The sequence below is a fragment of the Neopsephotus bourkii genome, unplaced genomic scaffold (assembly GCF_033783945.1).
Source record: "Neopsephotus bourkii isolate Nb327-2 ecotype Australia unplaced genomic scaffold, CSIRO-AGI_Nbou_v1 NB_1036, whole genome shotgun sequence".
NCBI classification, from domain to species: domain Eukaryota; kingdom Metazoa; phylum Chordata; class Aves; order Psittaciformes; family Psittacidae; genus Neopsephotus; species Neopsephotus bourkii.
Window position 1 is genome coordinate 3,904,850 of NW_026901525.1, and position 14,547 is coordinate 3,919,396.

General features: G+C 45.5%; 1 protein-coding gene across 2 annotated transcripts in view; it reads left to right on the forward strand.

Moving 5' to 3' along the window:
• CSMD2 (CUB and Sushi multiple domains 2) overlaps positions 1 to 14,547 on the forward strand; it is a 285,979-nt gene that overhangs the window by 130,699 nt on the left and 140,733 nt on the right. For both annotated transcript variants that reach the window (XM_061360820.1, XM_061360821.1), the window contains one exon: positions 8,772 to 8,884. In XM_061360820.1, coding sequence (XP_061216804.1) covers positions 8,772 to 8,884 — 113 coding nt within the window. The remainder of the gene's footprint in view (positions 1 to 8,771; positions 8,885 to 14,547) is intronic.

Consider the following 14,547-nt stretch of genomic DNA (forward strand, 5'->3'; position numbering starts at 1 on the left):
GGAGCCTGGCAGGTTATCAGAGCAGGCACAGATGCATCCCTTCTTAATTCCTTAATGCCCAACTCATGTTTGATGAAAAGTATGCCTGCAAGTAGCCCAGTAGCTGGCAAACAGTGCCATGCTGTGAAGGAAGAGTCCATAGAAGAAAATAGGACAATCATGAACTTCTGTGTGTAGTCTGAATGCGGTTGAGGTTCAGTCTGACTCCAGTTGTCCCTTAAGCTTAGCATAGTCCAGTGTTACTGTGACATTGTTGAGCCAGGCAGCGCAGGGCGGTATGGGCTCAAATTGTCTTTCAGCCTCTTGGCTCTCAGTCTGCAAAGTTTTGGGGGCTGAATGGTTTGCAGACCTGCCCTCAGGCTTTCCAGCCTCATCTGTCAATAGAATCATAGGATAGTTAGGGTTGGAAAGGCCCTTAAGATGATCTGGTTCCAACCCCCCCTGCCATGGGATAGAGTCCAAATTTAATGGAACTTAAGTGCATTATTAGGCTGGCAGAGCTGAGTTGTATCTGTGCGTGCAGCAATGGAAATGGTTGTTATTTATCTAGTAATAAATACAGTCTCCTTGTTATCAACACATCTAGCTCTGCCTGCGCTGGGAAAAACAATCTCTGTAGCACTGATAGTACAGCAGAATGGCTTTGGAGGAAACTGTAATAAAGCTGTAGCAGATTTCTTTGGGGGATTTGCAATGCAGCATTAGTAAGCTTCAATTGCATTAGCCATTCTTCTGTTGTGTTGAATTAGTGTTTGTTTGCTCCTGGATAGAATAAATATAATCGTATTTGTTACCTTTTTTGTTTGTATGACTGCAGCCAAATGTTATTTCCATAGTAAAAGTATTACGGAAAGTGCTTGCATGTAATCAAACACATGGCTTCAGCAGCATGGTCCTTTCTCAGTCCCAAGCATCACAGCTGATGGGCTGTGCTCCTGCAGCCCTGCTTCTCTGAGCCATAAAGAGACACGCTTGTTCTGTTAGTTAACTTCCTTCTGTTCAAGCACTTTGCAGTGAGGCACTAAAGGCTCTTTTACTCTGGGGGGGCCTTTTCCTCCCCATTTGCAAGTAGTCCCCAGAATCTGCCTGTAGGCAGGGCTGTCCCAGCCACTGGCACGCGTTGGGTGGAAGGTTAGGGCAGGTTGGACACAGGGGCTTGGAGCAAACAGCTCTAGTGGAAGGTGTCCCTGCCCGTGGCAGGGGGTTGGAACTGGGTGAGCTTTAAGGTCCCTTCATCCCAAACCCGTCTGTGATTCTGTGCGATGCTGTGACCTCAGGAACAGTTTGCAGTTGAAGCTGTAACGTGACTGTAGCTGCATTACAGTGAAAACTGAGCCCAGCTTCCTGTTCGTGGCCATCTCCAGTGCTTTACAGTGGCCTTTATGCACCACCTGCACTTTGCTCATCGTGGCAGGTAAAGATTTGCCTTTGGGCAGGAGAGGATTTTACTCAGAAAGTGAGTATCTAAATTCTTTTCATGCCTTGAAAGCAAAGTACTTGCCTGCAAGTTGAGCCCTTTGCTTTTATTTATATCTAACATGTGCATGTATATTGCGTATGTGTATGTATGTATGTAATACCCTGTCTGCATACAGTCAGTTTAGGAAACTGATTCTCTGTAGTGGGTGGGTACATGCATAAAAACCTGCTAAATTCAATGGGAATTCCTCATAGACCATTTTACCTGTTGAATTGCTCTGTTGTGATAGCTCAGAAACACATGTGGACTAATGAATCACTTCTTTCATTCAAGTGACTGCAATTAATCTTAACAGAGATCCAAGAGAATCCGAGCTAATGAGACTGAAATAACTGTGCAGAGAGCAGAGGAGTCTTGTGAGATCCCCAATTAGTTTGGCTTTGTCTCCAATGGAGCTGAGCTGCTAGAATCAGCCAAGGACTTGGTTTGCACTCCTTTGAGTAGGAAAATGTCACATAAAAAATGGAGCAGCAAGAACAATGTGAAGGTTCCTGCAGAAAACCCAGGTATCGATTCGGGTTTAGCCAGCAAATTTATCTGGGAGCAGCAGTAATTAAAGTTGATGTCGATGAGTGAAGTTTTGCTGCTGCATGGAAACGCTTTCATCTTTTGATGGAATGCAGAAAAAGAAGGAAAAAGGGGTAAGCAAGCTGTAAGTGATGAATTAATCAGATTTCCCTTCCAGCACCAGCTTCTGGAAGGAGTACAGGCAGGTACCGCTGTAACTGCGAGGCTGCGGGCTTGATTTGTTGCTCTTAGAGCTCAAGTTGAATTCTTTTCTTAGAAGATCAGTGTAAGTCCATTAAGAGAAAACAAGAAGGTGGCAGGGGTTTGAGGCCAGAAGTGCTGTGACCTGGTTACATCAGAGAGGGATTTACCCTTAAGCTTCATCCAGGAACTAAGACTGAGGTGAAATCCCAGTTGGAGGAGTTCTCTCATTTTCAGTGCTACAGCCCTAAGACAGCAACAGTGGCGTTTGCTGCATGGGATGGAAGTTGAGCAGACATCTCGTGTTCTGTCGTTTCCAGTGTCATGAGCTGGTCTGGGATCGCCAGGGTCACTGGAGTTTGTAGGGTCATGGTATGTCTGAACGTGCCAGGAAGTTTTCCATGCTTCCCATTCTGAAAGAACCTGTCCTCTTAAGCAGATCTGTGTTCCGTTTGGGAAAGAAGAGAGTCCTGCCTCTCCTGCAGACAGCAACTTGTTTAATCCTTTCCCCAGGGGTTAGGATGGCCCAGGAGCCCCACTGTGGATCTTAAAAACAAGCAGCTGATGGACTTTGAAGCCTTGAAGGTGGTCTCTGCTCCGTTTGATGACAAGACACAAGCCTGACTGGTCCAAGAAGTTCCTTTTTGTTGCTTGCAGACTGCTTTGTTGCAGGGTGCTCCATAGTCGGGAGTCCCCAGGGATGTGCATGTCAACAGCCTGACACTTGCAAAGACGTGGGGTGACGTGGGAAGCTGCTCTTGCTGCGTTGCCTCAGCATCTGTGCTTCTGAAACAGACTTAAGATGCAGGTGTGTTCTTTCCATCCCTGCAGCATTTAGCAGGGAACAATAACTTGATCTAATTATTCATTTTCCTTGTAAAAGTCCATTGTGATGGGATGTCTCTAGCGACCGGAAAATGAGGTCTAGAGGTGCTTAAGTATACTTTGTTTAAGAGAATAGACATGCTCAAATAAGATGTTCAGAATTAATGGTACAGCTCTCAGGATAATTTGAGTAGAGGCTTGGATGAAGAGTTAAAAATACAGGTGAAGTGAATAATAACACAGAGATATGAAGAGCTGCTGCAGTATGGCCCCAGTTGTACTGAAGGGAAGATGAATCTGAATAGATGGAAAGCTTCGGTGTAATGAAGCCTATGAGGAAGTGGAAATCTCCTTGAGGCTGAGTGGCAGAGCAGTGCTGCGGGTGCCCGGGCTTGGGCTGGTGTCAGTTCTGTACCCTGGACAGTGCTGGTGACACTGAGCAGCTGAGCCGCAGAAGCCCAGAGCTCAGCCCCCTGCCCTGAGCTGGTGCTGGTGTGACCCTGGGTCTGTGTCCTGCTCTCTGCAGCTCAGCTTGTCCGCTGGTGAAAAATGAACCCAAATCAGAACAGTTCGGGGTGGGGGGAAGCAGCCTCAGTGATGCCCCTTTGTCTTTTATCTGTTTGGGCTCACCGAGGCTGGTGTCTGACTGCATCCTGGTTCTGGACAGCATTAGGGCACGCGCGTGCCTTCAAGGTTGTGCTTTAAATCCATTATCTCAAAGTATCATGCTTGACATGATGTGATTTCAAGTGGAGCTCTTACCTCTAGTTGTGACCCTTGACTCTCCTACAGTCGGTTCCTGTTGCACCCACACGATGAATTGCTCATTGTTCTTGGGTTCTTTAAGAAGTGCTGTGGTCAAATTCATGCTAATCAAATTGTGTAGGCTGCTAAAAATTGGCTCTTCTGTCTGCAGAGATCCCCCCTGTTCCTGCTTCTAGCTCCCTTTCTGACATTTCATTGATTTTTGGTTTTTCCTTCCCCTTTCTTGCTCTCCATGTGGATTCAAATTAAAGCAGGAATTGGGATTGTAAATAGATAATGGTGTGTGAATGCAGATTAATCAGTGCCATCCGTGTACAGTAATACTAATTGTGCCAAGGGACAAAGAGCTGAGAGAATGGTATAAATATTTAATGTCTGAATCGAATGTGAAATACAAGAGGAAGAAAAGAAATAAAGAAAATAGTTTAGTTGAAAGCTGCACTTCATTGCTTTTCCTGAAAAGAGGAGTTTTGATACCATTAACCTTTCTGTATTATGCTATTACGGAGTTGGAGGAACTGTGTTCAGTGCGGAGGCTTCAGTTTCAGTTAAGTAAAAGATGCTTTAATGCTCTGGTTAAAACAATATTGGATAGTGTTTGGGATAAAATCAGTTCCTTCGGAGATATGTTTTTCACAGGCTGTCTACACTTGGAGACAGTGTTCAGGATGAGGGGCTGGGGACAGGGTGAGGATTCAGAGCAGTGCCAGCACACAGAAGGGCTGTTCCTAATGTCTTTAGAGAGAAATGTGAAAAGCTAAAATCTGTTCTCTATCGGCTGTGCACAGAATGAGCTTTAATGGCAGGAGAAGATAGTCAGGCTTAGGTGCCAAGAAAAGAAGGGGTTTTAAATCCTCCCTACCAATGTGTTTCTCTGAGGCTGTTAAAGCAGCGACTCTCCAAGCAGTGACAAGGGTTCCTGTCTTCTCTGAGCATTGATTTCAGTGTGCTGGTTGCTTGACACTGGTGTCAAAGGCACTTGAAACTTGATCAGGTTGAGTGAATTTCTTACAGACCCTGCTCTGCTGGGCATCTTCTGATGGGTTGTTCCTCATGCAGCGTTCAGTGTGGTTTGAATGATGACTTCGGCTTTCAAGGATCTCTCATGGGTAGAGCACAAGAGAAAGCCTCCAAAACAAGGTGCCTGTGGGGCTCGTATGGAGGCATGGGTGAAATAAGGTTCAGGGAAAGGCTGTTCTAGAAATTCCCAGTCTCCAGGCCAGGGATACAGGTGAAGAGCCTGGTTCTCACCTATCCTTGCTGCCTCAGCATCCTGAGCTGGAAGCTCAGTTCATCCTGTTCTCCAAGTGACTCCAGGATTTAAAAAGATGCTCAGTGTAAAACGGGTACCAAATTCCCATCAGTGAGCGTTGATTATTGATTGTACTGAAACAGTTCTTACATGGCTACTTAGTCATTCCACAGCCTCAGATTTCAGATAATGTGTTGCCATATTCAGGAAGCTGAATATTTAATCAAGTGATTCATATCTCCTGGTGATGGCAGCGAGGAGGGGGGAAGTGGACATACAGAGGCTTGAGAAGCTTTTCAAATTACTAATAGACTTATTTAAGAAAGAAGAAAAGTCTGGAATACTGACGACTGCAGTGGCAGGGCTCCAGAACAGAAGGGCTTTTATTTACATGACTCACTGGACTGTTAGAAATTCAATCATTTATTGAGCTAATGGTGGGTGCTGAAAATTCCGGGCACATAATGTAGCACAAAAGTGTGCTGGGGAATGCAGAAAGGAGTTTCGGCTTCTTTTAATGAGCTCTGTGCATTTCTAGGTCTCTGTAAGGTGGCTCCTCCTTCTTCTTGAAGCCAGCAAGGCAGCGTTGGGCTTATAAAGAAAAATACTGTGACCTTGAGAAGTTGGCAGTGCAGACACTGTGTGCTCTGTGTCACGGCGCAATCAGCATCCTCTCCAAGAGCTTGTCGCAGCCGTTGTCGTCATCTGCCTCTTTGTCTTGTGCTGCTGGGTTTGGCAGTGCTACCTGGGGCTGCCTGGCCTTATCCCCACACCAGAGAGCCGGTAGCTCCTGCAGGAGACTTGGGGGGCTCCTCTGGGTTCGGTGGTTGCTGTTGAACTCCTGCCTGCTGAGCATCCATCCCCTTTCATTTGAGATTCATCGACAGCAGCCCGAGGCATTTGCATTCAGAGGCCACACAGCTGCTTCAGTTCAACTGTGTTTATCTGTAATTAAGTATTGCATTATCAGTTAACCATTAATACTTCCTCATCATTATTCTCAAGCTCTGGGAGCCTCATGGTGGCAAGCTGGTAGTTAACTGCAGGCGAGTGTGATGTTTTCCATTAAATGCCTAGCTCTAGCCGTGTTATTTCTTACCGTAGGATCACAGGATGGTTTGGATTGGAAAGGACCTTAAAGCTCATCCAGTTCCAACCCCTGCTACGAGCAGGGACACCTTCCACTAGAGCAGCTTGCTCCAAGTCCTGTCCAACCTGGCGTTCACAGACTAAATACTCCTTTTCCACTGTATAGAGGTTTCCCCTCTTGGGGCTTAATGCAGAGACAGAGCCTGAAGTTACAGCTTTGCAAGCACTAAAACTAGTCAAACAGTAAGGCCTTTATTCTCCTGCAGTAATTCTGTTAGCTGGAATCATCTAAAAACCCAAACCACTCAAACCCTGTGCTTCCACATGTTGCATGGTCTGTTTCCATGTGCTTGTTCCAGTGATCTCATTTGGGTTCCTGACACTTGCAGAGCTGCTCTGCTGCTGGGACCTCATGATTTAGCCTGGGTGTGTGAAAAAGAAAGCAGCTTCTTTCTCTTTGCTATCACTGTTGGTGTGTCTTGAGCGGTCCTTCAGTGCAAAAGCCTGTGTTGGGCACTGATGATCAGCAGGAGCTGGGATCTAAACTCGCTCCAAGTACCACAGCCTGCAGCCTGGTGTTAACAATGAGCTGCTTCACTTCAGAGATAAAAGGGATAGGACTACAAAGGGAGAAAAGGGGGAGTCTGTAAGACTAGAGCCATGGTGGGTTTGTGTGCTGAGTCTGAGCAGTGGTGTGTATGGAATCGAGGACCTAAGCAGTGATTTCTTGGCTGATTTGGTCCTTTCAAAAAGCTGACAGTGTCTTAAGCAATTGAGATGTGGTGCTGATGAAGATTTCCATGCAGGAAACTCAGGAACCATTTTCCTTCACCCTAAATCTTCTCTATTTCTTTATAACAGTGCAAAGTGGGTGCAGAGCACTGTGTTATGATTGATTATTTTACTCTGCTCCTGCTCTTGCCTTTAGTAATAATTTCTGCTATTGCAAAGGTAGCAAGTTGTGCAATCCATTATTTTTTCTAATTGATTTTCAATGTGTTAATTGCATCAGCTGGGGAGATTCAGGCACTTTGTGTATGCAGGATCTTGGGAAGTTAGTATTGGACTGTTCATGTACCTAAGATGAAGTGCGTGTGTAAGCAGATTACTGCAGGCTGCTCAGTCCCCTTCTCAAAAGGATATGTATATTTTAAACAAGCAGTGAAATCGAGGACAGAGGAGTCAAATTCTGCCTGATTCAGGCAAGTTAATTTTATTGTTTTCTGGTTTTTATATCAGGCAATTGAATTACTGGGTCCTCACAGTTAATAAAGTGAAATTTGCCTCTGTATGCCTAAAGATGATATATGAAAGTTTGACTATTGATTCAGACTGAATAATAAAACGGCCTTTGGGGGTAAGAGTATTAAGTTGTCATAACAACCAGCCATAGTAATGGTCTCAGAATTGGGTCTAGGATCCCGGGTTTGATCTCAGCCCCAAATACGTTTGTTTGAAGTAAGTCGTTTGGAGAAGTTTCACATGAAATTGGTTCAGCTGGCTTTGAGTTAGCCAAGAGTAGCGAGAGACCACATGGAATATGTTTTGACACCCCCTTGTATTTCAGAAGGCTCTGCCCAATTGAGATGAAGATGATCAATAGAGGAACGAGCAGGAAGTCTTCAACAGTTGAATGGTGTGAAGCATGTTCCCAGTCAGGCTTCATCTTGTGGCTGGATTCTGCAGAATCATAGCACAAGGTTTAAAGCTGTACTGTAGGTGGCAGAGATGCATTAGTTATGCCATGTAACCATCCCCACTGTCATTAACAAGCAGAGCAGGATGACGTTGTGGTTCATCTACATTAATCAGTGCTGCTGAGCACCATCCTGCCTCCCTGCTGATTGCCTTAGCAAAAGGCAAGTTCACCTTTGGAGGTGGTAGCTGAGCAAAGACTTGTGAAGTATTTCCTCGGCTGTCCATTCTGCTGGTGGAAATGTGTGGTAATAAAATCTGAGGTTTCCTTTTGAATGGGGATAGATTTCCAGGATCCTTTTACCTTCATCTAAAGAAGCACAGGTATTGGAAGCCAATAATTTTAAATTAAGTGACAGTCTGTCATTAAAACCTGACCTGGGCTTTCATTAACAGTAATAGGATTCCATAATAGCTTTTGTCATGGCCGTGTTGTTCCCCTCACTGTGGTTAATGTGACCATTTCAGACCTCAATTCAGAAGTGCTGTGCCTTAGGTAAACATTGTTTGGGACTAAGACTTGGCATGTGACAGCTCAGCCAAGACTTATGAGCTGGAGTTTAATAAAGCAAACAGCATAATGCATTCTTCTTAAAGAAAGGTATAAAGAGGTATAAAGGAGACAGTTGCTGAAGAACTGTTAATGGGCTGTGGGGCTTTCCACCTCATGTTTGATGGCTGTAATCTTCTCCACATTGGGATAGATCATACAGCATTGCTTCTTGCTCCTTTGCCTTAGCAGGGAGGAATGGAAACCCCAGTAATTACAAATGTGTAACTGGCAGATGGGAAGACAAGCGAAGGAATGGGAAGGAAACAGCCGTGGGGTGTGTGTCCTTGAGCACCTGGTTCTCATTCAGCATTTCCTGCATTCATTAGCAGGAGATAACCTGGAAGGAGAGGTATTTGGGGTGTAATTCTCAGTCATAACATTTGCCTGTTGGTGCTTTCTTGCAGGTTTACTGGGATGAATTTGCCTCCCCCTGTTATCAGCAGTAAAAACTGGCTGCGGCTTCACTTCACGTCCGATGGCAACCACAGGCAGAAGGGGTTCAGTGCCCAGTATCAAGGTAAACGCTCACTGCCCGCTCTCACTGTTCACAGGGTATGTTCAGCCAAAGTGTTTCTGCCCAGGAATCTCCAGCTAACTTCCTGCTCGCTCCTTCTGTACACTGGTTTCATTTTCCAAGTGGGTGTCCAGGCTTGGTGGTGAGGAGAGCTGCTGCTGGCAGCACAGACACTTGAGAGCCGCAGGAGTACTCGGTTTCACTGTATACTTGGTTGGTAGAGATGTTCCTCTATGTGCAAGGGTGTGGAAGGCTCTGTGTGGGACAGATGTGGTGCTGTCTAGAGTGCCACAGAGACTGTTGTCTACATTGACATGCTGCTCAGGTGGGGGGAACTGAGCCTGTGAACGAGGTGTAAGCTGTTTTGCCTTTACTGGTCATCCCCAAAGGATGGATTTCAGGACTAGGATCTTAAGATGCTGTTGAGGGAGAAAGATGCTTTGGCATGCGTCAAGCAGAGAAAAGATCGTGTTGTCTACTGCGGTTTGTAGCCAGCCATGGCCAAGTGCACATTGGTGCAGCCTGTCTGGGATCAAGTGGTCACTGAAGCAGGGGGTTAGTGGATTCCTTCAACAACTGACACCATCCTTTCTGAGGGCTCAGAAGGACTTTGTGGGTGCAGCGTTGCTTCAGACAGGATCAGGGAGAGGGAAAATGAAGCAGGGAAGGAGCAGAAATGACATCCAGTTCCTTATCCACCCTCCAGGGGTTTGTGTCAGTGCCGTTCACCTTTCCTGAGAAGGAAGAAATAGGAGTTTGATGGGAAGTGCCATAGCTATAGACCGGGATGTTAAAGGAATAAAGTGGAAGAGAGAGGAGTTTCCTTTGCTAAATCTCCAAACCTGCCCTGTGTGTTCATTCCCTGCTTGTTTAGACTTAGCAGTGTTGTCATGGCCCCAATGTGGGCTTTACTTTATGAATCACTATTGCTATTTAACTTCCCTTGCTTTCCTTTAGCATAGAAACCACTTGAAATTCTAAGGAAAACCCCGTTGGTTTTGCTGTGTAACAAATGGCTCTGTGCAGCCGATGGCTTTTGATGTGACATTTTCCTTTGCTGTCATGATTGCTGCTTTCTATTAAAACACCTGTCTGAATCATGCTTTTTTCTGAAATAGAACAGTAAAGATTACTGTTATAATTTCCTCTGATTAGGTAAATGTCAGAGGGTTCTAATCTAGCACACTCCCTGGAAACTGTTTTGTTGGTAATGAGCGGGGCTGCTGTGTTTTGAGCGTTGAAAAGATATGCTTGAAAGCGTGCTCTTGAAATGGCACTGAATAACCTCTGCCTCGCTGGCGAAGGGAATCTGAAGCTGAGATCTTCACACACGTGCTGGTTTTTGTGGAGTTTGTCAGGTTCTTTACGTTAGGGAAGATTTCAATACTTAAAACAAGAAGCAAACCAGGTATAAAGGCAGGATATTTGCAGTCAGGGATGCTGTGCCTGTAGAACATTAGAGATGCCAATGCCACTTCAAAACGTGACGTCCTTCTCATAGGAGCGTGACCTTGCTTGAACATAAGTATTTTAATGGAGATGAATACATCCAAAAGAGGATGTGTAATACCATAGGAAGCAGAGCAGCTAAAATGTGTTCTAGCAGTAGTGCTGAAGCAAGCCCCAGCATTGTCCAAGAGAAAAAAGAGAGGCTTAGGATGAATCTGTCTGTTTTCCAAAGACATGTATGTACATAAATCAACATCTTATGACCTCTGCGACAGTATCTGGCTTTGCTGGTAATCTATAAGAAAATAGTTTCCTTTCCAGCTTGCTTAATGTTGAATCTTGGCTTTAGCAGAATGTAAGTTCTATTTCAGCTCTTCCTAATCCTTCCCCTAATTTGGAAATCTCTTTGTGAATATAAAAGCAAGGTTAGATATAATCAGCCTGTATACAGGTTTTCTTTGCTCAATACAGTCAATTTGTGCCCTTCCAGGGAGAGTTAAAATAATCCTGCATTCCTGCAGATACTTTTTTCCCCATGCCCTGTAAAAGCAAATAAAATGGACTGTGGAGAAATCAGTGCATCGATCTCTTTTCCTTCCTCCCACTCCTTCTGCCTCCTTTCCCCAAAGCTGGTGAGCAAACCTGCATGTGGTAAGAAAACAAGGTCGAAGTGCCTCGCTGGGACCAGGTGACAGCACAGCCGGGTGTCCCCTGTCATCCCCCCGTCACATAGTGATGAGGGGCTGTAAATGAGGCAATGAAAATGTTGCTGAATTTAAAGCGATGCTAAACAGATCTAAATAATGCTCTGGCTGCTGTAGTCCCTCTCTCCACATATTTTATGACACAAGTTGGATCCCAAATTGCTTTTTAGCTGATTTACCAACACATAATTACATCTGTTATTGATCTCCCCACCCCATTCCCTTCCCCTTCTGTCTTCCACACTCTGGTGGGAAGATGAATGAGGGTGAGTGCCACCCATAGCACAGTGCAGAATACCCACAGGCCTGTCGCCCTGAGGAGCGCTCTGATGAACTACCTGTGGCACGGACCCCACTGCTTAAATGGCTTTTAAGGATATATATGCATCTATAAATATATATGCTTCATTTTTAACAGATCTGTCAATATCCATCTTGAATCACAGCTTAGGCTGCAAAGGGGTTATGGCTTATGCTGTGCAACATGTTGGGTCTCTTGGGCAATCCTGAGAGAGGCAGAGATGGGAAAAATCTGGTGCCTGTTGTAGGCTCTGATTCCTAAAAAGCCATTGCTTAAGGTAGCTGGTGGAAGGCATAAATGAGGAGCTTCAAAGTGGATGCCTTCAAGGGTGTTTCTCTTCACCTTCATCTTGAGTAAGAATCCCTATAAGCAACCTGTCATAGTGCCCTACATGATACAAGGGCCTGTAGGGACAGGGCAAGGTGAATGGCTTGAACCTGCCCGAGGGGAGACTGAGCTGAGCTCTTAGGCAGAAGCTCTTCCCTGTGAGGGTGCTGAGGCGCTGGCACAGGGTGCCCAGGGAAGCTGTGGCTGCCCCATCCCTGGCAGTGCTCAAGGCCAGGTTGGACACAGGGGCTTGGAGCAAGCTGCTCCAGTGGAAGGGGTCCCTGCCTGTGGCAGGGGTTGGAGCTGGTTCAGCTTTGAGGTCTCTTCCAACACAAACCAGGCTCTGATCCTAAGGTACTAAATCACCCCAAGGAGGAGGAAAAGGGATTCAGGCAAATCTGTATTTAATAGTGATCCCCAGCAAGGGGAACAGAGGTTCTTGGAATGGATTTTTGCTGAAATGCTGTTTTCCAAATTAAAAATAAATAAATGCCTCCTTAAATCCTCATTTTGAGCAACATGAAGCGGTTTAAGAGAAACACCGCAGACTGCCTGCTCGCTGGGAAGGCTTTGTAATGTCATCTTTCAAACGTGACAGGACGCTGAGTATTCCATTAGATCTATCAGATACTTGTGAGCAGCAAAAACCCTCCAGAAAACAGAGGAATTTCTGTTCATCCAATTATCCTGACACAGGCCTTTGTAGTCATGTTCCACATTCTGATTTATAAACAAAATAGATTTTCATAAAGCAGAAATTTGAGGGCACGGAAGAGGAGAATTGTTCTTATTTATTATTTTAAAAAGCAGGTGATGTTGTATTCTGACTTGTTCTAATCTAAATTGAGTCATTTGTAAAGCTTGGCTTTCATCATTACGTCTCCATGTTGAAAACAAAATGAGGGATTAAGAGAGGAGTCTATAGTGATCTCTCTTTATCAATTATTGTTCAAAGAGACACAATGCAATTAGGGGAGTATATACTTCATGGGTAATGCAGTTTAGTCTCTGTATTTTAGGATTGATCCTTAGTAATGAATGTGTGGTTTCTGCTGCTTGTTTTCATTACTGTTGGGTGTTTTGGAGCTGGGCTTTCCATTAGTCATGAGCTCAGAGTGGGGCTCTGTCTGCTAGCAGGGTTCCGGAAGGCAGGAAGGAGTATGGACTTTGTTATGAGTATGTCCTTATGTGAGTGTGCAGTCCAGATGTCCTGAAGCTGTGAACTCTGTGCCCATTGCCTTCTGCTGGACTGCGTGATGATGAGCAGCCCTCTGAAATCACTGCAGGTGACCCTCCCAGGGATGCAGGGATGCTCCCAGGACAGGAGCTGACCCTCCCAGGGATACATTGCCCTATCCATGGGGTCAGCATGGATACCTGGGGCAGGGCATAGGCACGTGATAGGAAAGCTTTCCTTGTCCTTTAATGCGCAGGGTTACTTAATCATGCAGAAATCAGCAGCCCAGCACTTCTCTGTGTGTGGCTTGGGGAAACAATCACTGCTAATTGGGTAATGGAATTTGGGATGGGAACTTGCGGAGGATATAAAAAATGGAGATTATTTTTATAAAGCTTCTCTCTCACCGATTGTGCCCCCGAGGACCTCACAGCGCAGGGAATTAGAGCCTGCAGTCACGAGCCATTGTGCATCCTGCAAGAGCTCAACTTTAGCCTGAGGTACTTGGGCTGCTCTGTATTTTATTACTGGGAGGGTGTACTGGCTGTGCCTGCGAGGTTATCCTTGTGCTTGTTTGGAACGTGCCAGGGAATCTTTAACTGCAGCGTTATGGAGAACAGGACCTCTTCAGCGCTGTATCCTGATGATGGGTCGAGTGCTGTGGAGTGTCTGTAGGAAGCACCCTGTAAACTCTTCCCAATCCCAATCTCTAGCATTTTGTTGAGTGAGGAGAAGCTCCCCAGGACCCAGCAGAGATCACTTGCAGCCCAGAGCCCTCCGTGCCCTGGGCTGCATCCCCAGAGCGTGAGCAGCAGGTCAAGGGAGGGGATTCTCCCCCTCTGCTCTGGGGAGACCCCTGCACCCCACAGTCCTGATCCAGCTCTCAGTGTGGAGCTGTAACTGCTTTACTTAAAGAGAAAGCAGAAAGCTGTAACCAAACGATGAACAAAAAGCTCCAAGCTAGCATCTAGCTCCAGAAAGCACTACTTTAGGTAAGCTTCAAGGAATGATGCTTGACATCTCCCTGTCTGAAGTTCCTGCAAACAGATGTTATAAACAGATTTTTTTCCTTAAAGGCAAGAAAAGCATGATTAAAACCCCCTTGTTAGTTATATCAGTAATTTTTCTTGACAACTTTGTCTTAGAAATGTGCTAATTTAGGGATGAAAGTATGACAAGATAAAGAACAAGAAAAGAACAGTTTGAAGTGGAAGACAGGCTGTTTTCCTCCATAGATAAGGACTGGCTCATCAGAAAAAGGATCCTATAAAGTGGTTTGGACATCATGCTTTCTGCTAGGAAGTTGTTTTTTAACCACATTAACTTCAAATGTGCCAGTACAAATCCTGTGTGTTAGTAAAAAATACCCGTGTGCGTGCTGCAGGAAGCCACTGTCTGTCTCTGCTGGTATCCAGATGGCTTTGACAGTGTGGGGTTTGTGCAGAACCCTCTTGTGTTGAGAGAGCCTCGGTAACAGCCTGGTCCAGATAATAAAGACAAATAGCTGCTTGGTTATGTGGGGAATTTCCGTGTTGGGAAGAAGGACAGGACTCCCCTGGTGATGGATGGATGGAAATCTCGTTGCTACCCTTGTGTTTTCTCATCTTCTGGATGATGTTTAAAGGGGATGGTCACAACAGGACCTCTGCTAGAGCTACAGTGAGGATTTTATCATTGATGCGCCTGTGGCTACTAATAGCGGCTCTGT